The following is a 27,555-nucleotide window of genomic DNA, read 5'->3' on the forward strand; positions in this document are numbered from 1 at the left end:
CAGGGTCTATATTTAGGGTCTGGTTTAATTTATAGGTTTAAATCAGGTTTTACAGTGAACTTGCATTGTCTTCTAATGAGAAAGTAACAGTTAAAAAGTCTTAATAGAAGAAAATAAGTTAATAACAAATTGAATGGTTTTACAGCTCTTAAAGCATCTGATTTTTGGAAACATGGAGACATTTCGAAACAACATGCAACTTGTAAAAGTAAAATGTTATATGATTTAAAATTCTCATTGTGTTTCATTAAACAATTGTAAGGCAGAGAATGCAACTCTTGATATTGTAAATATTATCTATCAATCATAGACAATTACTGCAATAACATTGTATGAGTTTCAGTTTTATCAATCATAAAAGAGGAAACTGGGAAAGCAGAGGTGGCAACATGTCACACAAAAACTCTCTTCAAAAAGAATAAATACATGCATGAATAAATACGTGGCATGAGTTTGAATCCCAACTCCAAATTTACTGAATGTCCTCCCTTCAGTCTCATCCCCCATTTCATTCCTTTCATGTCTAATAAAGCCTATGGCAACAAAACCTTAAGGAAACGAAAAAGTGGGACATTATTTAGATAAGAGGGACAAGGGACAGCGACTTAAAGACAACAAAAAGGCTATTTTAAAAAAAATCATGTTTCAGTTGCCTATTACGTAAGATATCAAATTGACTGAACCTCTTACAGAAGATATTTATATTTTTTGGCAGTTAAACTGTTAAAATGTTGCTTGCCGCTGTAGACTCCTGAATGCCTGCACGTTCTTTCTACCAGCAGCAGGGGGCGCTGTGCGCTAAGGGACTGTGGCACTGTGGCTTCCGCTAGCACTTCCGGGTTTCAGAATGTTCACGACGATTCATAACAAAAGCGCAGGTTATTATTTTTTCCTCTTCATTGGAGACTCAAGATAACGTAAACAACACGCGTTTGCCCCGGACAATCGAAACATGAGCGCATCTGCATAAGTTTAAAGGGTAAGATCCATGTTTACTGCACATCTGCTGCACATTACAGCTCCTGCAGCTCCTGCAGCTCAGGAGCTAACCTTCAGGACAGACTCAACTAGAAATAGAAGAGCAAGGACAAAAACCTCTTTACAACAGTGCAATAGTGTGTTAGTGTCATTCTGCTAACTTCCTAACAATGCCATTATTGCACAAGCAACACTTTCAGTTAACTGATAAGTCTAAGAATCCTCCAGGAAAAGAGGCTAAAAATAGATTAACATTTTGAATTATTATTATTATTATCATTATAGGCCTAGAGCTTTCTTACTTTAACTGTTATTCATACAGTGGTAGAGACTGAGGCAATGGGAGCTAGAGTACTGCCCTACAACAGGGGACACATTTACATACCAACCATGCAAAATGATTCAAATAATATATGCACATCTGTGATTTAAAGTAGGGTTGCAACGATTAATCGGAATAATTGTGACTAGTTGGCTATTAAAATAACCGTAGTAGACTAATCGTTAACCGAACCATACAAACTCTAAAACATGCATATACACAATATAATTAGTTGTTTGACAAAAAAATTAAAACATTCACCGACTATTAGTTGACTACTAAAATGAAATCATTGCAGTATCTTATTAAATTTATGCAGACTTTAAAAGCAAAAGACCGCTTTCCTGTCCCTGATGTGTAAACTAAATATGATCCAATTAAAACATTATTCCTGTGTTGTTATTTTGGCTGTAACTAGAAGTGTGTCGGCGAGGACCATGAAGAAGAGGAGCAGGCAAAAGAGGTCGCGTGAGGCCACTAAACCGCTTTACAGGAGCCCGAGTCCGGCCTCAGACAATGAGGACCGGAGCTTCACGACGCCCGCTGCAGAGACCCTCGGTGAGCGCAGGACACAACGCTTTTCTGTAAACGGTCTATTTGTGGCAATGGTTGTAAACATGTTAGGACCACTATTATTAGGCCTGTCACAATAACATCTTTTGAAGGAAATTGCATTACTGTAGAGCAGAATATTAAGTATCTTCAGCAATCACAGCAAGACCACACTGGGTTTTCATACTCTGAAATAGATGTGGGCAATTATGCAACATTTGAATATCGAGTATAAACTATTACGTTTATAGTAAAAGAAGGTTTAATTATCTGATAATTAAACCTCATCTAATAAGTTTAAAGACCTGTTGGCATAGTTTTGTCTGACTGTTGTTATCGGCATACTTCAATACATTTTGCCCACCCCTACTCTGAAAGTGCTGGCATTTTTTCATTTTATTTCATTGTTATTTTTCTTAATGGCTTCCCCCCCTTTGTTCATGTAATTATCGCGTGATCATGTCCATCAGGTCGAATGCCGTCTGCCTTATGCCGCCTCTGTCACCGGAAGTTCTCGTCCCGCAGCCTGCGTGATGCTTTCAGCCGCTCTTCCCGGGACTCCGTGGACTCCGAAGAGGAAAAGTCAGTGGTGTTTCACTCGGATTTCCAGCGGCTGGTGGGGGTAAAGCTCAACCAGGACCCCCGTTTGTCAAAGTTCATCTGCAAAACGTGTCACTCCAAGTTCTACAAGTGCCATAGCGTCCTCCTCAGGTTCCTCCAAAGGGTCAACCTCCCACCCATGGGTGAGGAGAAACGACGGTGGGCCTTTCTTTCCTTCTTTACAAAAAAACAACATTTATATATTTGAAATGTATATAAAAAGTTTACATTCTATTTTTTTCAGAAAGAAAACCAAAACTGCAGAGCCACTTGAACAGCGTGAAAGTATGTCAAATGTATATTTAACCCTTACAATTGTTTAATAAGATATAAATCAGTCTAGTTTATTATTAAGATATACAATAAGCTATATAATAGTCAATTTATTTGTGCTATTTTTGGAGGCAGTTTGTATTTTTCTTGCAGATCTAGTAGCGTGGCAAAACACAATATGGGTGATCTGCCAGCTGCTGTGGTTTTGTCCTTCAAAAACAGAAGCACAGGAGTAGCATTTTTCAGGTTTTTTGCTTAAGAAATCAGACTAAAGATGTGCTCTAATCTAGGGTGGCAATGTACAATTTGTTTGATTAATTGATTAGTTGTTTGGAATCAAATAGACAGTGAATGAAACATTTATTTTTTATTACAAATGCCAAATATACATATCCTGTTTCATTTTGGGGTAATTAAATACCTTCTTTAGTTTAGAACCAACCAACCAAGAACTCCCCAAAAGAGATTTCAACATGTTTAATAGCAGCTCACGGTACATGCTTTACTAAACACTACACTTGTTGCGTTGCAGTGCCCTGGTGCTTCACGTCAGACCACCAGTGTCTCCACAGTCTGGTGTCCTGGGCCCATCACCACGCCGGGGCCTGTAGCTCCTGTCCTGCCCTGATGGAGGTGCTGGAGACCCAGTGCAGGGGCTCGGTCAGGGCCTTGTGGGGCTGCGGGGACGGACACAGTTACGAGATGGACACGTACTTCTCCTGTCCAGAACCGGAGCCAGAAGAAGAATGTGACACTGCGGAGGAGAATAGTCATCAGTATCCAGAAGATCATCTAGAGAACTTGGGTCCGAACAACTGCTCCAGCAACAACGAGGGTTTGTATGCTTTCACAACACTGTTTCTACCGGCATTACAGCTCAACCATTTGGGGGAAATATCTGACAAGGATTGCAATTTGTGTTTTAATAATCAGATTCTGTTAAAAGTTCAGGACTGACAAAAAGACTGAAATATGTCAATTGACCAGTGTCAGATTTACAAATGCGAATGACCCCAAAAGAGCACCTTAAACATAATTTGATTGACAACTTGTGACGCATTCTATTTAAGGTCAAAATGAATTTCAATTGAGCCCATTTCAAACCAAATAAATAAAAGTGTATGGTCTTACCTTTACTTGTACATGAAATCCACGCGACGATCCTTCTGGGCAAAAATGTCTGTGACTCTTTTGCAGAAGTCCTCCTTGTCCTTCAGTTTTAAGTCTCTCCGACTCAATGGAGATCATTGCCAGGGAGGAAAGTCGTCCTTGACCAGTCCTGTCCCGACTGTACGTTTTGATTTTTTTTTAATGCTGATAAGGACCTCTCTGCAGATGCTGGTATTGTGAGCACTAACTGGAGTAACTTAGTTGCCTCAGGGACAGTCTGGGTGAGGTCTTTCTGGACCAGAAAGAGGAGAAGCTGTGCAGGAGACTTGCATTCATCCCTCACCGTTTGTGAGCTATACAGTCCCACTAGATCCGCCCTTAGTCTCACAAAGTCAAACAACCTTGCATATTTTGACAAGCGCTGCAATTTTGTCTCATCAAAATTTTGAGACATTTCATAAAATTTTGTGCAATCCACTAAACCAAGGAAAGCTAGCTCACCAAAATGATCAAACCTGGCTTTCATCTGATAACTAATGTTGTCAAAAATGTTAAAGAACAATTGCCTCCGTTCATCTCTGACTGATGCTGGACGTGTTGTGTCTGTCAGGCCAAGTGTGCTGCATTTCTGCTCAAATCGGTCATAAAAACTATCAAAATCCTGTCTTATTAGTTCTAGAACATGACGTGTGTCATGGATGCGCGCTAAACAATATTGGATATCAAACACTTTGTTTTGTAGCCCTCTAAAAAGTGCATCTGTTTCACAGAAAATGTCCTCATATGTCATGAGTAAGAAGCATGTTGATGCCTTTGTCAGCCACTCAGCATATCCTGATGCCATCATTAAAGTCTCATGATCCCAGTTGTCAGGATTTCCCTCTATGATGTGGAATAAAGCTCGCAGATGATTCTGGTACATGCTGATTGTCTGAATCAACATAGAATTAGAGTTCCATCTGGCTGCTTTGGGTAAACGTATCTTCACCTCATCCATGACGTGAGCGCGCTGCCTGAAAAACGCCCCGAGCCCCTCGGCGGTTTTAAAAAAGACTCGACAGGCCGGTATGCACTTTGCAGAGTGCATTAGCACAGGGTTCAAGTTGTGCGTGAACATAGCCCCGGGCACCTTCTCCTTCACTTTATCCCGCACCACGTTAAGCTCGGATGCCCTCACAGAAGCCCCGTCGTACGTCTGCGCCACGAGCTTCTCCACACAGCTGTATTTCTGCAACACGTTCAGCACATACTCCGCTACTGTTGTTGTTGTTGCTGCTTCACTCACGTCGTCAAACCCCAAACACGCCTCCTTCACGTCACAGAACTCTCCAGTCTTTGCAGACTGTCTTTGCCGCAACAATTTCACGTTCAACATCACTTCTGACGACATCGCAGACGGCTTCGATCAGATCATCTTGTATTCTATTTGAATTCGACGAGCCAGAAAACACGGTGGACGTCGTTAAATGTTTCGCGAGCCGTTCGTCTTTCTCGGCGAACACGTGTAGCAGCTCCTTGAAGTTGCTACGGTTGCCACGGTTACCTGCGCCCGCGCTCGCGTCGCCGTCACGGAACTCCAGCTGTTGTTTTGCGAGGAAACACGTCGCGTCGATGAAGTGTTTTAAAACGTCGCGGTTGTCCTTGACCGTCGCGGTGTGCAGGCCGATGTCGCGTGTCCGCTGCTCGTCCAAAGCCGGGTCCGTCTGTGAAACGCCGAAAGTTTTCGGCGCGATCTCGCTGTGGATGTGCGCGGAGGATTGTTCGTGCCTGGTCATGTTCCTGTGCAGGTTCTTCATGTCACAATAGCCGGTGTGAGTCCACGCGCTGTCACCGCGTGAGAATAACAGACAGGGAAAGCAGAAAAGGCGGTTTCTCGTGGGACATCCGCACAGCCACGTCTTCCGAGCGTACCACTCTCTTTGGAAATAGCGCGTGACGTTCTTTCCCGTCCTCTGAAGCAGCCCGTTCAACTCCGGGGTCGGTCTTCCTTTTGTTAGAACCTCTTGCTTTGATTGGAAATCCAGTTTTGCGAAACGTTGTAACTTGGAAATGCGATCAGCCATGTTGATAAGCCGGATTCTAAACACATAATGAACTAGAAGAAACAAATAAGTTAAAGCCCCTGTCCACGGGCTCAGGAGCGCCTCCTGCTGGGAGGCACAAGTATTGTTTGCCTCACAGAGTGAACTTTTACTGCGGGTTTGTTATAGATCTGCGAGTCTAAAACACATTTCAGACATACATTTCATACATTATCTAGAATATGGAAGTACAGAGCACATTGTCAGGGTGTTTTATTTGTTATACAAAGAGGGAGAGCGACACATAATTTGCATCGCACCAGCGCAGTTTGTGAGGAGTTATAGCGAGGTGCTGCCTCACAATTTAGTTATTTGTGGATGAAATTATACATCTAAAAAATTGGAGCCAGGATTGGCTCGATTTAAAAAGAGCCAAGTTGATCAATGACGATTAGAAATGATTAATTACACAGCCCTGATCACAATTCACCTCACAAATTCAGTTGTAGATTTATAAAGTGGCAAATAAAACTTGGTGTCTGTAAAGTGAGAGATCGTTTGTGTTTCCTTTAGCTGAAGCCGATCTGTCAGAACCTGAGGAAGCCCCGCCCTTTTCGTTGCCCCTGGCTGAAGGGGCAGATGTCGAAGAGCTCTGTGACAGGTGAGTCGGTCCGAACACACAATCGTCATCTCTTGCGCCTTCTGCCGGTGCACTGAAGCTTGTTTGTGCGATTGTCCAGAATGGTGGCCGGAGGTGAAGCTGAGGAGAGCGCACTGGGCCCGGACGATGAGCTGTTCAAGCCTTACCCCAGCAAGAAGTGGGCACCACACGGAAACCTGTGTTTTCTATGACAAAAACGACTGGAGGATTGGAATGGAAATGAATATTTCTGTCTAAAACCCACAGAGTCTCAAGAAAGAAGAAACCAAGTCCGAATTCAACAGATGGGCCTCCGGTCAGAAACAAACCAGGTCCAAAACCCGGCTGGAAAAACAAGTTCAAAATCAAAGGGTACTTCAACATCATTATGCATACTTTGGTTTATTTTTTCATACATTACAAACAAAAAGAGAGTGCAAAGGCAGAAAGAAAGAATAGTTTTTAGAAAGTCAGTCTGGCATGTGTCCCACGTTGTGTCGGTCACGTTTGTCCCATTTTCAAATTCACTGCAATAGTTATTCTTTCCTTTTTTATAAATGTCCTGTGCTGTTACAGTCCAGTCCATGGCTGTCGGCTCCGTCCCCATCACCCATATTGTTATTGCTTTTTTTGCTGCAACCAAAACTACATTCCACAAGTATTCATCTATCGTTTCCATTGTCCGAGTTTTGAATATATAAGGATTCTGTTTTAAAGTCTATCAGAGTCGGCGTTGAAGACGGTCTGCAGTGCCTCATTAAGCTCAGTCCAGTATTTAATAATAATAGTAGTGGTAGTGGTGCAGTCCCAAAAAGTCCTTTGGTGTTTCAGTATCTGTTCCAAATCTGTGGTACTCAAGGTTTTGTTTCGTCTTTTGTGTTGTCTGACTCTACACAATTGTACCCTGCAGACCATCTCTCCTGAAGTTGAAAAGTGTGTTTGAGTGCTTTTCTTTTAATACATTTGTTTTACCAGGGAGGAGCTGCCCAGTATGTTCAAGTGCCCCTATCTGGGTTGTACTGCCGTCTACAGAGGCCCTGATGGACTTAAGGTGAGCCATGACCTCCTGTGCATTGGTTTAAACACAAGCCCAGTGAGAGTCGATGTGAAATGTGATGTTGTGCAGAAACATATCCGGGAGCATCACGAGGAGGTGAAGGAGCGGCCCTGTCCCCATCCAGGCTGCAACAAGGTGTTCATGATCGACCGTTACCTGCAGCGCCACATCAAACTGATCCACACCGGTGTGTTCATTATCGTCTTATCCATTCAGTTATAATGTTTGTATAAGTTAATTGATTTTAATTATTTCAAAAGAGGAAAGAAACTACATTTGTGATGAGTGTGGGCAGACGTTCAAACAGAGGAAGCATCTGTCAGTTCACCAGATGAGACATTCAGGGGCAAAACCACTACAGTGAGTACCACAATGATACATCTAGAACAGAGGTGGGCAAACTACATGTGGTGTCATCGTTTGTCTTTATAATCCGGCCCGCCAAACATTTTTTTATTCCCCCCCTTTTTTGCCCTCAGGCATCTGTCTGCACTTGTATCCTTAATAAATATGACGTGAAATTAATTAGATAATAGATTAAATAGCGTCAGGTATCGGCAGGCCAAGCGAGCCGCGGCTCGTGCTGTCGCAGAGGCAAAAACCCGGGCCTGGGAGGAGTTCAGGGAGGCCATGGAGGAGGACTATCGGTCGGCACCAAAGAAATTCTGGCAAACCGTCCGGCGCCTCAGGAGGGGGAAGCAGTGTCTCACCAACACCGTTTACGGTGCGGGTGGAGGCCTGCTGACCTCGACCGGGGATGTCGTCGGACGGTGGAAGGAATACTTTGAGGATCTCCTTAATCCCTCAGTCATGTCTTCCGAAGAGGAAGTAGAGACCGGGGACTCGGAGGCTGGCTCATCCATCACCCAAGCTGAAGTCACTGAGGTTGTTCGCAAACTCCTCGGTGGCAGGGCTCCGGGGGTAGACGAGATCCACCCTGAGTACCTAAAGTATCTGGATGTTGTAGGACTGTCTTGGTTGACACGTCTCTGCAACATCGCGTGGCGTTCGGGGACCGTGCCTCTGGACTGGCAGACCGGGGTGGTGGTCCCTCTGTTTAAGAAGGGGGACCGGAGGGTGTGTTCCAACTACAGAGGGATCACACTTCTCAGCCTCCCGGGTAAGGTCTATTCCAAGGTACTGGAGAGGAGAATCCGACCGATAGTCGAACCTCGGATTCAGGAGGAGCAGAGTGGTTTTCGTCCTGGTCATGGAACACTGGACCAGCTCTATACCCTCCATCGGGTGCTCGAGGGTTCATGGGAGTTTGCCCAACCAGTCCACATGTGCTTTGTGGATCTGGAGAAGGCTTTCGACCGTGTCCCTCGGGTGTCCTTTGGGGGGTGCTCCGGGAGTACGGGGTCCGGGGCCCTTTGCTCAGGGCTGTCCGGTCCCGGTATGACCGGAGCAGGAGCTGTGTTCGCATTGAGCAGTAAGTCAGACCTCTTCCCAGTGCATGTTGGACTCCGCCAGGGCTGCCCTTTGTCACCGGTTCTGTTCATAATTTTTATGGACAGAATTTCTAGGCGCAGTCAGGGGTCGGAGGGTGTCCGGTTTGGGGACTACAGGATCTCATCTCTGCTGTTTGCAGACGATGTTTTCCTGATGGCTCCATCAAACCCGGACCTGCAACATGCACTGGGACGGTTTGCAGCTGAGTGTGAAGCGGCTGGGATGAGAATCAGCACCTCCAAATCCGAGGCCATGGTTCTCGACCGGAAAAAGGTGGCTTGCCCTCTTCAGGTGGGTGGGGTGTCCTTGCCCCAAGTGGAGGAGTTCAAGTATCTCGGGGTCTTGTTCACGAGTGAGGGAAGGATGGAGTGCGAGATTGACAGGCGGATCGGTGCAGCGGCTGCAGTGATGCAGTCGCTGCATCGGACCGTTGTGGTAAAGAGGGAGCTGAGCCGAAAGGCAAAGCTCTCTATTTACCGGTCGGTCTACGCTCTGACCTCACCTATGGTCATGAGCTTTGGGTAGTGACCGAAAGAACAAGATCGCGGATACAAGCCGTCGAAATGAGTTTCCTCCGGCGTGTGGCTGGGCGCTCCCTTAGAGATAAGGTGAGGAGCTCGGCCACACGGGGGGAGCTCGGAGTAGAGCCGCTGCTCCTCCACGTCGAGAGGAGCCAGCTGAGGTGGCTCGGGCATCTGTTCCAGATGCCTCCTGGGCTCCTCCCTCGGGAGGTGATTCAGGCATGTCCCACCGGGAAGAGGCCCCGGGGAAGACCCAGGACACGCTGGAGAGACTGTCTCTCGGCTGGCCTGGGAACGCCTCGGGATCCCCCCGGAGGAGTTAGAGGAAGTGTCTGGGGAGAAGGAAGTCTGGGAGTCCCTGCTCAGACTGCTGCCCCCGCGACCCGGCCCCGGATAAGTGGCAGAAAATGGATGGATGGATGGATTCAATAGCCTATATTTTACAGAAAAGAGATTTTATTTGATATTCAATTTTTTAGATTTTTTTTTCATCACACCAATGATGGCGGGCCGGCCCTCCGCTACTTGCCTGGATTCGAATATGGCCCTCGGAGGAAAATAATTGCCCACCCCTGATCTAGAATCATGTTTTAAAGGCCGTGGCTGCAGAGCCGCGGCGCGGTCAAATGGCCCAGCAGTTTCAGGAACCGCGGCACTGCCATATAGCCTCATGGCTAACCTTAACCTTAAGCCTAACCCTAACCCTAAATAGCGCAGCAGTTTCAGGAGCCGCGGCACAAAATAACATGGCAGTTTCGGCCGCGCGCCGCAGCTCTGTAGACACTGTTTTAAGTGTTCAGTCCCTGTTCAGTTCAGTTCCTGTTTTAAAACCCTCTTGAGTCATAAATATTACACACAAAGGGATTTGAAACTTATAGTATGTGGGAGTGCTGTGTGACTCACTAAATGAAGGCTAAGGCTTTATGTTTGCACGTTTCACAAACCTTTAAAATGCTAAAAATGGAAAAGCTTAATTTTAATAACCGTTTTCTTTTGTCAGGTGTGAGGTGTGTGGGTTTCAGTGTCGTCAACGCGCTTCACTCAAATACCACATGACCAAACACAAAGCGGAGGCAGAGCTGGAGTTTGCCTGTGTGATCTGTGAGAAACGCTTTGAGAAGGCTCACAACCTCAACGTGCACATGTCCATGGTGCACCCGCTGACCCAGCCGGAGCCCAGAGGCCAGCAGCAATCCCCCTACTCTGACCTGAACACTATCATCCCGAGCGGAGAGGTGGTTCCACACAGACAGGACAGATGATTGCAGGAGTCCTTTACACGAGACCCTTTGGAATGCTCACCCACAGGACTGTTGGTGATGGTGCCCCACGTTTGAACCGACTCCAATGTGTTCACAAAGAATGCAGGGACTGGAGAATGTTGCCAAAATAGTTACATTGAGATTATTCACATTATACACTTTTTATCACTGACATTTGGGTTTTAAAGTCTGAATAATGAGATCTTGCAGCTTAAGCATGCAAATGTCAGTGACTTTTTGTCAGCCTTTGCCTCTAAACAGAACTGCAGTAAACTATGCATTTTTACCTGAATGTTAGCAGATAATAAGTACACTTGTCATTTTAGACTTATTTTATTAAGTTATTTATTTTTCATTTGTAATGGACATTTGCTGTAAATAAAAGTTTTTAACTTCAGTCTTTGGCTTGTTCAGAGGAAGTCCATCTCAGGGCTGAGGCTCAGGTTGTGCTGGAAACTGAGGGCGGCTGTGACTTCAGGGTCCAGCTCGGCGCAGAGGTCTTGGAGCTGAGGGCAGGTCAATGTGAGAAGAGCAGGGCTGAGAATGTTTTATTTTCCACTATAACGTGTTACCTGTCTGCACTGGGAGGAGGACAGTGCTGAACCAGACATCTGTGATAAACATCTGAGCAACAGCTTCTTACTTTGGACCACAACTTGTGAAGGCTCCACCTGATAGAGAAATGCATTGTTTAGTTTGCCGCTTACTTGTAAAATAGTCAGATTGTAGGGGTAATAACCTGGTTGGAGGTCAGTTTGGGAGTGTGTCCATCTATGAAGAGGCGCAGAAGGCTTATGTAACACAGCACAGCAGTGTAGACGAAGCCCGGACAACGCACGGCTTTGTGCAAGAACTCTGAGCTCTGCTGACACAACAGGCTGCAGAAGAACAGACACTTTAGAACCGTCTATTCATTCTCTTCATGTTCATAGTGAGTAATAAGATGCTTAACATACCTGTAAAAAGCCCATGGCATGAGTCGACTCATATCATCTGACACCAACATGGAAACAGGCTGATAAACTCCTCGCTCTGGTCATGAGAGAAAAGACACTTATGACTACAAACAGAATATATTGTACTGTAGAATGTATATTGTAGAATGATGTGGTACCGCCAGATTTAAAGATGCTCAGCCAATCAGAAGTGCCCACCAGCTCACTGAGCAGAGCAGTGCAAGTCCCAGCTGTGCGCTCACTTTTTTTCTGAGGAGACATTATCCAAAATCATTAAGAATGTCCCATTAAATGCCATTTGGACTAATGCTGAAGTCGTTCTAACCAGTAACAAGATTTATGTTCAAAAGGTTTTGTACTGTATATAGAATGCCATTATTCTTTAGTACAACTAATTAATTTGATCACATCATTAAGTGTTTTTGTGCTCCTTTATGCATTACCTCAGGATACAGCAGAGATGACAGATAGCGACTGACACACAGAGAAAGTAGGAACACCAAAATCTGAATGAAACAACAAAGTAAACATGACGAGTGAACATTCATTGTATGAACAATTCTATGTCAAATGACCAGTCTTCTATTCTAACGCAACAGGAAGTCTAGTAATAATAACTTAACTTTATATTCAAGTCGATGTGCATGTTATGAACATGCAATTGACCCACCTCAGTTTGCTGCTCCTGTTGCAGCACTGAAATGTAGACATTATTGGGCAGCTCACAGTCGTGTAGGGCCCGGTACAGACATGCAGCCAGCTGCAAAGATGGAGCCGAGGGAGTGTTTTCTTCTTGTCCACACAGAACCCTGACAGAGACACATGTGGTCACCACAAGAGCAGAGCAAACTATTATCGGTAATGACAACACTCACTTGTGAGCCCATTGGTGGCATTGAGACAACAACACAAACTGCTGAGGGTAACGTCTCCACATGGAGCACAGAGTGGCAGACATGTGCTCCCACCAGTACTGCACACACAACACGCACACAACACGCACACAGCAGCTCAGTTGTGTATGCTTGAGGCAGTTAAAGTAATTGTTCAATGCATCTTTACAGTAATGGTGACAAAACAGTAATAGTACACCAAATTCTCAAGGCATGTGTTGTGCATGTATGTGATTAACTGCATTTCTAATGAGCAACTGATATATTACTCTTCCATAGAGTTCCTTCAAAAGGTTAAATGACTTTAACATACATTTTAGTTTTTAAAAAGCAGTACCACAGTGGAGACGATGAGCAGAGGGCACTGACAGCTGATTCTAGACCAGGCTTTGTTGAATCTTTCTAATTTCTGCTCCTCCCGACATCGTGTGCCTGCACACAACAGTCCCTGTGAAACAGACAGTAGTTAAAGCGTACAGCATATAATCCACTTCTTATTTAATGTATGCACACATTAATCAATTAATAAACTGGCAAACTAAATGTTTATTATCTATACATAACATTTATGTCATTTTTGGAGTTGTAGCAATAGCCAGTCTCTGCTGAATGTTTATATTCTTCAGTATTATGAGGTAACGAACGATCCATGAATTAACTTCAACTGTCCCGGCATCGCCCTCTTACTTTAATAAAGTGTGTAGTTGTATGGCAGGCCAGCAAGTTGTCAGCACCACACACCATTCTCTAAGAAGAAAAAATGAATGTGTGTGAGAATACAGTGAGACATAGTAAACTGTAGGAACAGAGGGGAAAGGGCAAACCTGGTGCTGGTTGATGTGTTTTATGAAGAGGTCACACTCCAGAGCAGACCTGTCTCCTTCCTCTGTATCATGTAAGAACAATGTAGCAGGAAGGGCCAGCAACATTCTGCAAAAACATCAACGTTACGTCTTGTAAAACAGTAGCGTGATAGTAGAAACATGATGATTGTCTGACCTGTTCCATGATTGCATAGTGCGGTGTAGGAGGAGCTCTGAGCTGGTGCTGGGAGAAGCTGAATGAACAGAGGACAGTCTCTGGGAAAGCAGCTCAAAGACGAGGCGACCAACCTGGGGTCTGTGTGAAGGGCTGTCAGAGTGTCCAGACAGCCAGATCTCATACATGCACGCCTGGGGACACAGTTGTTCACAAGATCATTTATTTTAAAGAAACCAATCCACCCACTGGAGCGACTAAAAGAGGACTTTAGATAGAGGAGCCAAAAAGTAACACACACCTGTAACCTGGAGAAGATGTCTAACTCTGTTCCTTTGCGATTTAGGCCATTGTTCACCTCACTGTACAACATCATACAACAAAACAACTTTAATTGACAATTCACATATTACATAACATAACAAGCAAAGTTTAGTTCGGATTGCACTTTAGTCAAAAAGAGAGCACTGACTTATCTAGTACGGAATTGATGAGTTTGCAGCAGAGAGTCGTCACTTCTCCTCCAAAGCCCCCGTCCTGCTCCGGCCGCGGTAGGAACAGTTCCATGAAGACCCACTCATGGTACTCCTGCCTTTGGACACACAAGATGTCTGTCCAAGCTCATATTACGTAGTATCAGTTATGAACAAGTCAAGATTTGTACTTACCGTTCAGGATCAGACAAGGCATCTTCACCTCTACAAACTTGGAGTTCATTATGTAGCCATTCTGAAAACGTTAGCTAAAAAAAGGAAAAAAAACTTTACATTTATTACATGGCCGTGGCTGGAGAGCCGCGGTGCGGTCAAATAGCCACGCAGTTTCAGGGACCGCGGCATTTCCCTTATAGCCTCATGGCTAACCCTAACCTTAACCTTAACCCTAACCTTAACCCGGCGCGGTCTAAAACGGCGCTAAAACGCGGTCAAATAGCGGCGCAGTTCAGGAGCCGCGGCGCGGCAGGCACAAAAATAACAGTTTCGGCCGCTCGCCGCGGCTCTGCAGACACTCCCGTATTACATATGGTACATTGTCCAGAACCACTGATCTTATCCTCATCATTGATATTCTGCACACATATTTTTGGCAGTTACCTGGAACTGCGGTTTGAGCTGGAGGGACTGAAAGGCAGCGTCCCTCCATAGACTCAGAGCAGACTTCCTCCAGGACTCGCCATCCTCTGTGGCTCGTGTCCAAGGGACAGGATGTTCACCCATGGACTCATCGCAGACAGACATTCGAGCGTGAGGCAGCAGCCGTGGAACAAGGTACACAAGCTGAGAACAAAATCAAGGCATTTACAAAGAGAAAAGTGATCGCTGTGCTTGAACTGACAAAGTTAATGAATTGAATGATTGACAGACTGAGCACATTTTTAAAATTCTGCTCTGAAGGAGACGGCGCTTGTTCGCTTTGAAAACTTTTGCCCAGTTGACAGAATATTATTGTATTCTTACTACCAAAATCTATAACCTTTTGACATAAGAAAATGGCTTTACGTAATAAAAACAAATAATCATGGTTTTATCTTTTCTGTAGCCTTGATTGATCCCATTTTTATTTTTTTCAGTTTTTTCAGTTTAAGTTTTCGAAATAAAAACCATAAAACACAGAACATGTGAACAGAAATAGAGAGGGAGAGATTAAAAGTAAATAAATAAAAAGAGTCACAGCATAAATTATCCCAACTTTGCGTCCCATTTAGTCCAACGTTCGTTAAACAACTCCATTTTCAAATTAAAGTCTCATGTCAATCTTTCCATTTCACAAATGTCAGTTATAATTTCAGTCCAGTCCTTGATCGTTGGTTCAGTTTGTGTCATCCATCTTTGTGATGTTGGTTCGTCTTATTCTAGATCTAGGTTAAATAATGTCTAGCCCAGATTTGACTCCCAATTTAGCCCCACTTTAGTAATCTTGCAATTGTAAATATTGTCAAAAGCAGTACATAAAAGCACCTTCTTATACACACTGCTGGGAATGATCTGGTCCAGACCTGCTTCTCCTCGGCACATGCCGTAGCAAACCGCCACAAGACAAAACCTGGGAAAGAAAGAGAACCATGACATTCACAGCCACAGCACATTATGCCCTCCGTGTGAGGCAGAGTGAACAGACCTGAGGCTGAACAGCATGTGTGCGTGAGTGTCACATCGCAGCCCGGAGCACAGAGCCTCGGTCACACACACGGGACTGGGTGCAGTTGGCTCAAGCTCCACCAGGGGGCAGTGACTGGAGCAGGAGTGGAGGTGCACCAAGAGGACCGCGAGCCCCAAAACATGTGCAGCACCGAGGGAGGACACCTGGTCACACATGCAAGTTTATATCTAGTGTCCAGCATAACAGCAGTAATAAGACGTGTGATTCAAACCTGGTTATGAAGGAGGTCCCACAGCCTGTGCACAAGGCAGGAAAACACAGCTCTGTTTTCAGTCAGTGCCAACACAAATCTGAAGGCCCAAGAAATATGTCTGGAACCAAGAGTTTAGTATGCATCCATGTCTCATATAATCATATACAATACTTTGAATTTGAATTAACAATATAGGAAACTGAGATATTACTCGTTATTACTATATATTTTATTACTGGAAAATAGTATTTTTATAATTTTGTCTTTGGTGGGGGGGATTTTCTGCTGTTATTATGCATTTTTCAGACAGGTTCCAAATCTGTTTTTAGGTTGTCAGAAAAATCCACACAGTAATCCTCTGGATAAAATCTTAATTACACATTTGTGTAGCTATTATAGTATTTAAGAGCTGTATTAAATGTTGCTTGAGGACCAGATTTTGGGAATTGTATATATGATCCAATAATAATACTTGGCAACAGTTAAAGGCAGCATATCTAATTTAGTATTTAAGTTATGTTTCGGCTTGTCCCAATGTTAATGTTGATGCACTTCCTACTTTGTGTGTGGATCCTCTTTAGATGTGTCCAAAACACACTGGCAGAAGCTCCTCAGAACCATATTCACCACCTTAAAATCAAAGTAAGCATTATTTAAATACAGTATTTATAATGAGACCATGTTCTACATACAGACCTGTACATGCAGGTCAGGGGGCGGGCCGTCTGCGTGCAGCTGGACAGCATCAGTCTGATTGGACAGTGCAGGACAGAGGACGCTCAGAGTGTGGGACATTTTGGAAATCTGCGCCGGCAGCTCTGAGGACAATATAAGTTCATCAGCTCAATGTCTTGTTTATAGTATGTTTCTATTGGCTTGTACTGAAACCAATTATAGTACATGCAACATACTTTTTGGAGTAGAAATACATATTTATATAATAAACCTGAAGTGTACGTTCCCAAAACTATTCTTTAATATGCGTTTGATCTAATTCACTTCATGAATTGAGGACTTCTTTTAGTCCTTGCTCAAGTCCAACAGCGTCTGATTTTTGTAAGTAAAGTTTTTCTGTGCTTGATGAGCTCCTGCATGTGATTTATTTGTAGCCCCAAAGCAGCACTCACTGGCTCTGTCTTTATCAGTGTCTGATGAAAGTTGTCTTACCACTTTGGTCCCCAGATAGAGCCAGGTCTCTGATAGAGTTCAGCTGACCTCTCAGGACATCCACAGGACTATTGTGTGAGTCTGAAACTACAGCAACACGTCATGTCACAGCTCCTACACAAACGGATGAATGAGATCTTATTATACCTCTGTCTTTCTGCCTATCCTTTTGACAAGACGCCACATACGAAGAGAACTGAACTGGAGGGATCTTCTCAGCTCTAAAGAGAGAGGAAAACATTACAGACCAATTTTACAAGACCTACAGTTTCATGGTGAAAACAAATACCGTATGTTAAATTACTTTTTCAGGGCTTCTATGAATTTCATACGCGCATCGGCTTTGGCAGGAAGCTGTAACAACAAAGTAAATCAAATGTTTTACCTCAAATTTGTGCTGAACAATACAGTGAAAACATCCAAAACCTGTTATTTAAAATGAAAAGTGAGTTATTTAAAGAAGACATATGTTAGAGGTGGGCAATATATGAAAATGTAGATAATATTGTCAATGTGAGCAGAACTCTTCATAGTGACATTTCACCGTAACAAGTAGTATTTTCATTTACACGTTTTTATTGTTTAAACAGAGCAAAGGGCGGAGATAGGGGGTAGGTGAAAACTGAATTTTTTGAATTTTTGTAGGACTCAAGGCTTGAATGCAGGACATACAGGATTCCTTAAACATGCACAAATCAATCAAAATAAAACTTTGCGTGAACTGATGATGAGGGGACACATTTAGAACATTGTTAAAAACGAATTAATTTACATAATGTGTAAATGAATTAGTTTTTAACAATGTTAGTAGTAATGCAGCCTCATGTTCATAATTGAATGTAAACAAACCGTGTACTGACCACTCTTGGAGCCAGCAGAGCAGGGAGGAATCGGGTCAAGAAATATGGCCGCCTGAAGATACTGTAGAGTAAACAAGAATAAACTAATATTGCATTTTATATTTTTACTAATTTCAGTAGTACTTGCATTGCAAACAAATACAACCACTGTCTGCTCTGGTTTGAGATATTAATACACTGTATTTAGAGGTTTTGGTGGATTTACCTGGCTTCCATAACTGTTGCTGAGATCCTCCCTGTGCTCTCAAACAGAGAAACAGCTTTCTCCACATCCTGCACCTCCTGACACTGAGTCTGCACAAACAAACATGTGCTTCCAAGTAAAACCATTCTGATCCACATTAAAAACTGCTTTAACCCCAGCAGCAACGCAGGGTAAATGTTAGTTTTTTGTAGGTTAAAATAATTCCAGTCGAACCTGTTCAGCTGATGCTGCAGACACATGCTCATACAGGCCCATGTCCTCCAGTGACTCCTGCAGACGGCAAAACCAGGGCGCAATTTACAATTCAAAGTAGTTATCTGACAATACACTGTGGATTATATAACTACTTTGAATTGTAAATAGTAGTTTAGTGTGCGAACTATTTTCTAAAAGAGTAATGAGCTCAAAAACATTTAAAGTCTGCCGAGGTTCCAGAAGTAAACATTTTCGAACTGTTAAAAAAATTCAAATATTAAAGACAGTTCAAAGGCACGACAGACGCTAACAGCTACGTGGTAACTAGTAGAATTCAATCATAAAATGTATAATATCGCAATTGTTTTGGAGATAAGCAAAATTTGAAGCGTATCATCTATAATTAAAAGTATTAAATAATCTAAAAAGAGACAGAACCTTCTAGTGTAATTTAAGAGGATAAAGTCATGTGTTTGTGGTTTGTTTTCTCCCCGGTCATTCACATTTTGTGCTTGACTTGAACCTCAAACTAAGACATCCATAGACACATATTCGCACATTCCTGATGCATTGTTAAAATATCGTCTGAATATCATTATCGAAGAAATATTGAGATACACCGTCCACTTCTATATACATACAAGTTCCATAAATGTATTGTAAATTCAGTTGTGTCTCATTTTCATTAGTTACCACATGATGAGCTTTCTAAGTCTATGGGAAACATTTATGGGACTTTCAATGGGACAGTTGAGCTTTCTTACATTTTTTTTATCATCTTGATGCTGGTAAATAGTTGAAAATGTTTACTTTGAGATCGGCCAGCCTGGTCTTGGCCAAGGACACGTACTCCAAGAGCAGACTGCGGTGCTTCATGGGAACAAAAGGAGGATGGAGTATGTGAACCTGCGCAGTCAACATCACATGGGGCAATCAGGACCAGAACACAGAGCTTATACCTAAACTTACAACACTGCAACTCAAAATATGCACTTCATCAACAAAAAACACACACGGATGAATCAATACATTGCACACAGTTGGACGGGTGTCACCTTGAGGTACTGAGGGGGTTCAAATGGCACCAGGTCCGATAAGAACTTCAGCAGAAACACCAGAGCTTTCTTACTGGCAGCGTGAGGGCTACTGCTCCCCCCAAAACACCTCTAAAAAGAACAGCCCACACGTAACATTAGTAATACTGCATTTACGTGGGATAAAGTGTGAGCATTTTTCCTTGCTCGCTCCTGCATTTTTCAAAATATATAATAAAATTGCAAAATCGAGGTCATATTTAGCCTTTTTCACGTCTGTTTCACAATTGTAATGGCAGAAATAAAGCTGTTAACTGTTAATTAATGGTATAAAGTTGTTATTGATGTAAAATATGTTAATACAAATACATGTTTAACTAGCTCTTCAAAAAACAATATCGGTAGGCCTGGGGTTGCTTGTTTTGGGCTTTTTTTCTAAGGCCTGGTTATTTTGCTTTCTGACAATCTTGCAACCCTTAGTTACATAGTGCTCCTGTAAAACATATTTGTACTGTATTAATAACCTTGAACCAGTCGCTGTAGGAGGGGAAGACAGCAGGTCCTTCTAGCGCACCTTGGCGTGCCAGCAAAAATGCAGTTATGACACTCTCAAGATCATAACTTTGAAAAGCCGCCTTCAGCAAAACATCCAAGAGCTCTGACGGAAACACAGACAGTTGTGTGACAGTGCTGATAATGTCTAATCCTCAAATCAAACAGTCAAGTCAAACAGGCGTTGCTTGCGGCTCACCGGTGAGAGTGGTCTGGGCTGAGGGGTTGCAGACCAGAACGGTGGAGAGAAAGCTCAGCACGTGTCTCCAGTTGACTTCGTGCGTGGACAAAATCTGCTGCAGGTCAGAAAACAGCTGCTCCATGCTGAACACCACAGTCAGCTGCACGAAACGGATGGAGAGCAATCGCAAATTATATGGAAATACTGTAAATAACTGATGCTGGATCATATTTTCTAAGCTTTTATTGTAAGGGACTTGGAACTAAATATACAGAGGGGCAACATGAAGGTTAATGTAATAACTTAAACAACAAGAAATATATATTTGTGAAAGAACATTTACGTTTCACTAAAGTTAGGTAAAATTACAAAAGGGCTTTAAACAAGGCTGAAAGCTGAATTTGATTAACAAAAACAGGATAGAGGTTAAATCAGTGCAATTTAACACAAAGATATGAACTCTAAACCATAGAGCTGGGTTTTGATTCAAATTTCAAGAATCGATTTGATTTTACGTTGCAAAATCGTTTTTTTCCAATTTTCTCAGATTCCATCCGATTCGATCCGATTTCGATCTGATTTCCAATTCGATCCGATTTCGATTTGATCCGGGGGTTAATGTTATTAAAAATGTATTTGAACCGTTTCCTTCACTTCATGACTGTGTAGAGAAGCAACATATTAAAACTAGTATTATATCAATATTAAACAGCAAATCTTACAAGTATTGGTAGTTACTGATGGCTGGAGGACTGATGAAAAGGTTAAGGGTCAATCTACCTTCAAGAAAGATAATTCAGGACAATAAATGAGGTGACTACATCTGCAACAGTGGATTCTACTGGGTAACTAACCAGTGCATTATTATTATGCTTGAAAATAATTAAGAATTCACCCAAAAGCGGTTGCTACCAAAAGCATTTTTATTTTAAAACTGCTCACACACTGCCAGTACTGAAACTGGAAGTATAAAATGTAAACGTTGAGCATTTTTCATTTAAAAAAAATAATAATAATAATAATTTTAATTTTTTTATTTAAAAAAAAAAATCTATCTTTGGACGTACGAATCGATAATCGGTCATTAATATGCGAATCGATTAAAAATCGGAAAATCGATTTTTTCCAACCCAGCTCTACTAAACCACATGCTTTTACCGACAGAGGATTACTTGAAGATCTCTCAATTTTAAAAGTTTATCATTGACAATTTGAAGCAATTGGTTTTCGATTAGATTAAAATCTGATTAGCCGCACAGCCCTATATTTCAGTGTGCAAAGATATGCAAAGAAAAGGCAAGAAGCAGTTGACTGTACTAAAAGCTTTCACGGTTAATGAACTAAACAAACAGAACAGTTAATAGTAAACACACAGCCGGTGACATTACCTGACAAAACAGCTTTGTGAGGAGGGGGCTGGCTTTGACAAAGGTCCACTCGTTCTGCAGCGTGATGGTAGAGGACACTGGAGAAATGTGACCAAACGTGAAGACAACATGCGTTTGTGCGGATGCGAGCGTGACATGGTGGTTACCTGTGAGACGAGGCTGATGGGTGAGAGTCTTTGTGAGGCAGTGCGTGAAGAAACGCTGAAGTGCGTCCGCGGACACCAGCGTTCCACACAGAGCCGTGTCAAACAACTCGATCCTGGAGGAATATATAGAATCAAAATCAGGTCAAGGTTAAATATTGCAACAAGTTGTGCCAGTTTTCAGCAGCACTTCAGATACAAGCTATTTGGCCGATCATTAAGTCATGTGATGTACCTGTGTATTTAAATTAATTTAGGATAAAGTTTGCTTAATCCTGGGCTAAGTGAAACCATATACAGTAAAATATGATACTTTTTATGGCTGTAGTTGACAAAATACCTTCTTGATTCAGATTAAACTCACTATTCACTCAAGATAACAAACTAGACATGCTTTTTTCCTTTGTGAAACACCTTTTAATTAAATATTTTAGTTTGAATTCTAAACTACAATCCCTAAATATGCCCACACATAGCCATAGATATTCTGTATAAGTATTTATATAACATGTGCTTGAACCATGTCTGTGCTCCTGTTGCTGCAGGTAACGTGGTCTCATTTTCCTCAACCGCCTCCAGAAGCCCTGGAAAAAAAAGAAAGTATTTTTAGGCCTTCACAATTTTACATTTTTGAGTGAGTGTCAGCTATTGGAACAGAAAAAATATCCTCATAAACAATATTGAAACAAAGATACAAAAACAACAGGTGAAACCTTTTCGAAATGTATAGGATATATAAAAAAACATGAGCACCACAAAAATAAACAGCAGAATGAACAGCGTAAGTGTATTGTTTATAACTATAATGAGTAATAGAAATCAAATCTTGTATATTACGAAAAAGGTACAAAGAAAATGTACACACAATAAATGTTAAGCACCAAAATAAAACTGAACAATAAGTGGCTGTAGTGGTTATTGTGATGGGCCTGAGTCTTCTATGAGCTCACGTTGCTTTAAATGTCAGGGTGTGTTTTTGCGTGGGAGACTCACAGAAGAGCATGTGGTCCAGGGCTGAGCAGCAGAGTCCAGACAGCCTCTTGTTCAGGGGTACACTTTCCTGACCAACATCAAAACCAGCCCCCACCAGGACCTGGAGCACCACTGAAACACATAACACTGGAGATGTCACAATTATTGTGAGAGGAAACAACACGGTTTAACAGCAAATTGACATGGTCTAACGCGTTACTATTTCTCCAGTTTGTGATCAGCGTCATGAAATCAAACTTTCTGAATAATTAACTAAAGGTAACGCGGCATAAACAGCCAGGTAAAAGGTACATTACTTCTAGGTGTATTTTATGGACTATAAATTGATTTTAAAATACTTGAAATTGCTTCTAAAATGTCATAATTATAGGTATTGTGACCTGAATAATCATAATCATCGATTAACCGAATAATCTTGACATTCCTAACACACACCAATAATTTGATCTGAGTGTTAGAGTGTGTTTACATGCCCAAAAGAAACAAAATGTGTTAACCAATGGATTTTAGAGTAACTGGAAGACAAAGTACAATTAACTCTTTTCATCTTTAACATTTTCTCTTTGCCGCATACTTTTTCTTGCCAAAACCTGCACATGTGAACAATCAGAGAGAAATCTGATTACTCACACACCAGATGCAACTGTTAACATGACATTTCATTCATCAGATCCAACAGTTGGTGTGTGTGCAAACATAGCCAGTGACAAATAATCCCAATTTGAAGGACCGGTACCTAAATCTTTATCAAAACCGTTTCTTTCGATCATAAATCCGTGTTAGTGGCTAAAGACGTGAAGAGGAAGCACGCACAGGTCAGGACTCGCCGTTGGACCCGTTTGGTCTCGACTTCGCCAGGACTCCAGCTGCAAAGGGCCTTCAGCTCTGACACAAGCCACGGCCTGACTCCATGACTGAAATGAAAAGCATGACGTCAGCAGACCAGATCAATGTTTACATTTAAATGTTACAAAACCCATGAATCAGAATAGAGAAAAAACTGTGTGCGATTATGTTATTAAATTATACAATTATATTTTACAGTATTATAACTTACTGTGTTATTAGGGATATTTTTGACTTTAAAAACAAAAAGGGGTACTTCCTGGAGCATAATCATAAGAAAATTATTATATTGGTATAGTCAATAGTGTATGTAAACATTAAATGCATCCGATTTCTTTACGATTATGGTTCCTCTTATAACTCACATCAGAGTTTGTGGTTTGCATTTTATTTAAATAAACTTTTAAGTGCAGAAATCAGAAAATAATCAGATTTTGCCTGTAAATATAGTAATAGTAAATATATGGACGAAAGAAATATGGACGAAAAAAAATGACATTCTGATAATTATCGGAAAATAGAAAAGCCACACCTTTCTAAAATGTACTGGAAAGAGATGATGTTATAAGAATGAAGATGAAATGCCACTTCCAACTTTGGGAATTTCTGTAAACACACAAAAAAATCAACCACATGATGTTTTTTAAAATATAATTTTTAAAGGTTTATTGGGTGAAAATGACTTGCAGAATAAGCTGTTTATTTTCTTGCAAATGACTGGTACTAACCTCTCCTCTGGTGAGTTCATTCCAGAGCAGTTTGGGACATAGTGCCCCCTGGGACAGCAGCCCACGACTGGACCCCAGCAGGACACAGAGCTGGGCCTAAACCAGATACACCATATATATATATATATTTACCTTCATAACTTTAAGATGGCTTTATATTGTATGTGCTCAGAGTATACAGTACACTAACATCTGTGAAGTATGTGGTCACAGCAGTGTGCGAATGAGGCCACTCAGCAAGTCTGACACATGCGAAATGTCACACCAGGTCTAAACCAGGTCAAACTAAATCATCGCTCGACTTTTTCTGAAAATATAAAAAATTGCTAGGGCTGTAGACTTTTAGTAGTTTAGTAGATAAATCGGTCAGTTGTCTTGGTCAACCAAAATGTTTATTAGACAAATTATTTTCAGATTTGGTCATGGACTGTGAGTGTAAGCTGCTTGAACATAGAATAAATCATTATTTATTAAAACTTTTCTGCAAAAATTATAATTTGCAATTGCATGATCTCCTGTAATATCACATTGACGTCAGTGCACTGTGGGGACAGATACATGGTCACGTGACGTCATACATAATTTGAGAGCTTTTGCCTGCACAATGCCACTTTTAGTTGCCTAATCGATGCACAGTGCATGACACTCACCCTACAACTATCTGGCAGTATTTCCTCTTTAGTGTTGGTTAGCTCCTTTAGTCTTTGCACAAGCACAGCCGCTGTCACTGTCGTCAGAGAAACATTGCGGTGCTCAGCCTCACGCTTCAGCTCACCTACTGCAAACACAAAAAATATATATTATTTATAACACAATAATAGCTAAGGATGGGATGAAGTAAATGTTATTTGTATAGCACTTTTCCCAGACATATGGTCACAAAGTGCTTCAAACTAAAATAAAAGACATTTCAATATACAGTAAACAACAGAAATACTGTCAATTTTATAATTGTTTGAAGAAATAAGTCTTTAGATGCAGTTAATTCCAGGGTCGGGGCATGACAGCTTTAAAAGGCCAGTCTCCTCGAGTTTTAAAACACATGAGGGACCGTCAGCAGATTCTGCCCAGAGGACCTGAGCCTCCGGGTCAAGCAATAGGGTTTGATCAGGTCAGCGGTGAACAGTATGTACCCGAGAGCCTGCCTGTGTAGGACTCAATAGGTCAAAACACAGGAAGTGAACACAATACAAAACAGGGAGCAAATGATGCTTAGAATAGGTGTGACGTGGACACACATCATGTAGTCATGTAGACACACTCAAAAACACGAAATATTCCCCGAAAAATCTTCACGAAAATAACCAGTATAGCAACAAAACTCACTGGAATACCTACTCCCAATCTCCCATAACTAAACAACAAAGCCATAACAAGCATTGCACAGACAATAACACAGGACCACACTCATCTCCTGCACCTTTAACGTTAGCAGTATTTCACACTGCTGCTGCTGCTCCGGACGCTGACACAGGACTATCAGATGCAATAGAGAAAGATTAAAACACAGTCTCTTCCCTGCAGCCATTAACACACTGAACACAAACTGAAAACCTCCCTGTCGTATCACAACACCTGTATGTTGGTATGTCATGTTTCATGTGTGTTCTGTGAAATGGTACAACTGAGAAGACATATTTCCCAGCGGGAACAATAAAGTAACAAACTAAAAACAAGAGATTTGTTTTTTATTTAACCTTTCTATATGATAATTTATTGTTTATGAGTTATTTTCAGTCAAAGCATTGTACGTCATAATATCAAAAGATTGTTCTACACAAGGACGGGTTACCTTGAACATGCAAGGACACCACTGGTATCACATGTTTTTGTCAAAGAGCACTTACTTAAAAGAGAGGCAGACACAGCCGATGGAATGACATGAGCTTCAGTAGTGCTGCTCGTTGTGTCTAAGTTCTGTAAAACGAGTTCAACGCAGGTATAAACAAAGTGCAAACACTACAAGATGAGCAGGTATGTGCAGTATTTAAAAACATATTACGTTTAATGAGACCTCTGTGAGCAGGTCGTCCACGCTCTGGTGCTGCAGTAGAAGTTTGAGAGCCGCTTCCTGCAGAGGCGGCCCACACTTTGGCCTCTTCACCGCACGACCCGCTGCAAACAAGACAAAAGATCACTTTTAAGTCATTTACAACTGTGTGTAAGTATGCAACAGGTGGTTATTATATATTATAGAGCTGTCGGATAATACAAAATCAAGACACCAAACTGTTTTAATATTAATATTTTACTTTACAAAAAGACAGCTTTTGCCTGTAACAATTCCTAGTTGAAAAAGGTGAAAGGGAATAGTATTTGAACAAAATATCTTTTTTGAAATATTTTTGTTTACATTTGAATCATGTTTTTGAGGACTATCGACATCAATATTAGTAAAATAAGACAATAACGTAATAATTGACGATATACCACTATAATAAACAGATTTATTCCCCTTCGGGGGGAACAAAATTTAGAAAGTACTCGAGACAAAAAATTAAATAAAATGAAAAAATAAAGATAAATAAATAAATCAGGACACCACAATTGTTGAACTGTTTCTACCAAATAAGACAGTGGTTGTGTGTCAAAAGAAATGTCATTATTATTATTATTGCAGAGCTACAGATAGAGATATACTGCTTTTATACTGTATATATAGATCCTACTACTCAAGCCTGTTCAGTTGGTCGTTTAGATTATAAGCATTTATAAACACAACACCAGAAAGGAGAATAAATGGAGAGTGTTGCTGTTTACTAATACTTCTGTGTATTTATAGTTTTTGCACAAGATTCAAAAAAATCAGAGAACTTTTTCCAGTGTCACGTCCCCTTTTATTAAATTAATAATGATAAAATGTCTTAATATCTTTAGTCAATACAGTCCCACTTCATCTCAGAACCTTGAAAGCAGTATTACAAGTTAATTACATCTTGTCATTATGCAATCAGAGTGGTCGTTGTTGCCCCACTTAAACTCCGTATTGAATGTCAGTCTTGTGCATCACTGTAACATAAATAGTTTGATATATTTGACTCACCTGATCGCTTCTGTCAACACTGGCAATAACTCACCGAATAAACTGGACGCGGGTCTCTTCTGCGACATCAAACTGCACGAGGCGCTGGGCGTCAACGCCATAGCGACACGGGACGAAATGTTATGTTATTTTATTAGTGCAAAAGTGACATTTCTCATGTTTTCTTCTGCTGTTCCTGGCGGGCTCATTGCAATTTTCTTCTTCGTAGAATTTTGCAACCGGGTTAAAATGCGCATTACTGCCCCCTGCAGT

At 41.7% G+C, this 27,555-nt stretch overlaps 2 protein-coding genes across 2 annotated transcripts; one reads left to right on the forward strand and one right to left on the reverse strand.

Annotated features, from left to right (window-relative positions):
- Positions 1–812: 812 nt before the first annotated feature.
- Positions 813–11,185, forward strand: znf276 (zinc finger protein 276). The gene is made up of 12 exons (XM_072434781.1): positions 813–979; positions 1,719–1,858; positions 2,323–2,611; positions 2,697–2,737; positions 3,258–3,560; positions 6,430–6,517; positions 6,597–6,674; positions 6,764–6,868; positions 7,472–7,547; positions 7,623–7,740; positions 7,814–7,913; positions 10,527–11,185. Exons 2-12 carry the CDS (start codon positions 1,738–1,740, stop codon positions 10,786–10,788), a joined length of 1,581 nt encoding a protein of 526 aa, XP_072290882.1. The 5' UTR covers positions 813–979; positions 1,719–1,737; the 3' UTR covers positions 10,789–11,185.
- Positions 11,103–27,492, reverse strand: LOC140348724 (Fanconi anemia group A protein-like). Its single transcript, XM_072434782.1, has 42 exons — positions 27,338–27,492; positions 26,263–26,375; positions 26,108–26,177; positions 24,911–25,038; positions 24,261–24,356; positions 24,065–24,138; positions 23,500–23,600; positions 22,687–22,797; positions 22,214–22,277; positions 21,697–21,809; positions 21,551–21,627; positions 20,181–20,322; positions 19,954–20,087; positions 19,451–19,561; positions 19,206–19,301; positions 18,414–18,470; positions 18,201–18,289; positions 17,996–18,056; positions 17,440–17,489; positions 17,283–17,356; positions 17,136–17,222; positions 16,665–16,786; positions 16,528–16,598; positions 15,987–16,086; positions 15,734–15,918; positions 15,574–15,658; positions 14,710–14,892; positions 14,284–14,357; positions 14,088–14,207; positions 13,917–13,977; positions 13,637–13,809; positions 13,462–13,567; positions 13,325–13,384; positions 12,975–13,085; positions 12,620–12,717; positions 12,415–12,553; positions 12,188–12,250; positions 11,903–11,993; positions 11,745–11,820; positions 11,528–11,666; positions 11,361–11,459; positions 11,103–11,294 (listed from the first exon to the last, which is right to left on the reverse strand). The coding sequence occupies exons 1-42, from the start codon at positions 27,402–27,404 to the stop codon at positions 11,199–11,201; spliced, it is 4,167 nt and encodes a 1,388-aa protein (XP_072290883.1). The 5' UTR covers positions 27,405–27,492; the 3' UTR covers positions 11,103–11,198.
- Between the last annotated feature and the right edge of the window lie 63 nt (positions 27,493–27,555).

The sequence above is a fragment of the Eucyclogobius newberryi genome, unplaced genomic scaffold (genome assembly GCF_026437365.1).
Source record: "Eucyclogobius newberryi isolate DKJ021-1_F unplaced genomic scaffold, fEucNew1.0.hap1 SCAF_7, whole genome shotgun sequence".
NCBI classification, from domain to species: Eukaryota; Metazoa; Chordata; class Actinopteri; order Gobiiformes; family Gobiidae; genus Eucyclogobius; species Eucyclogobius newberryi.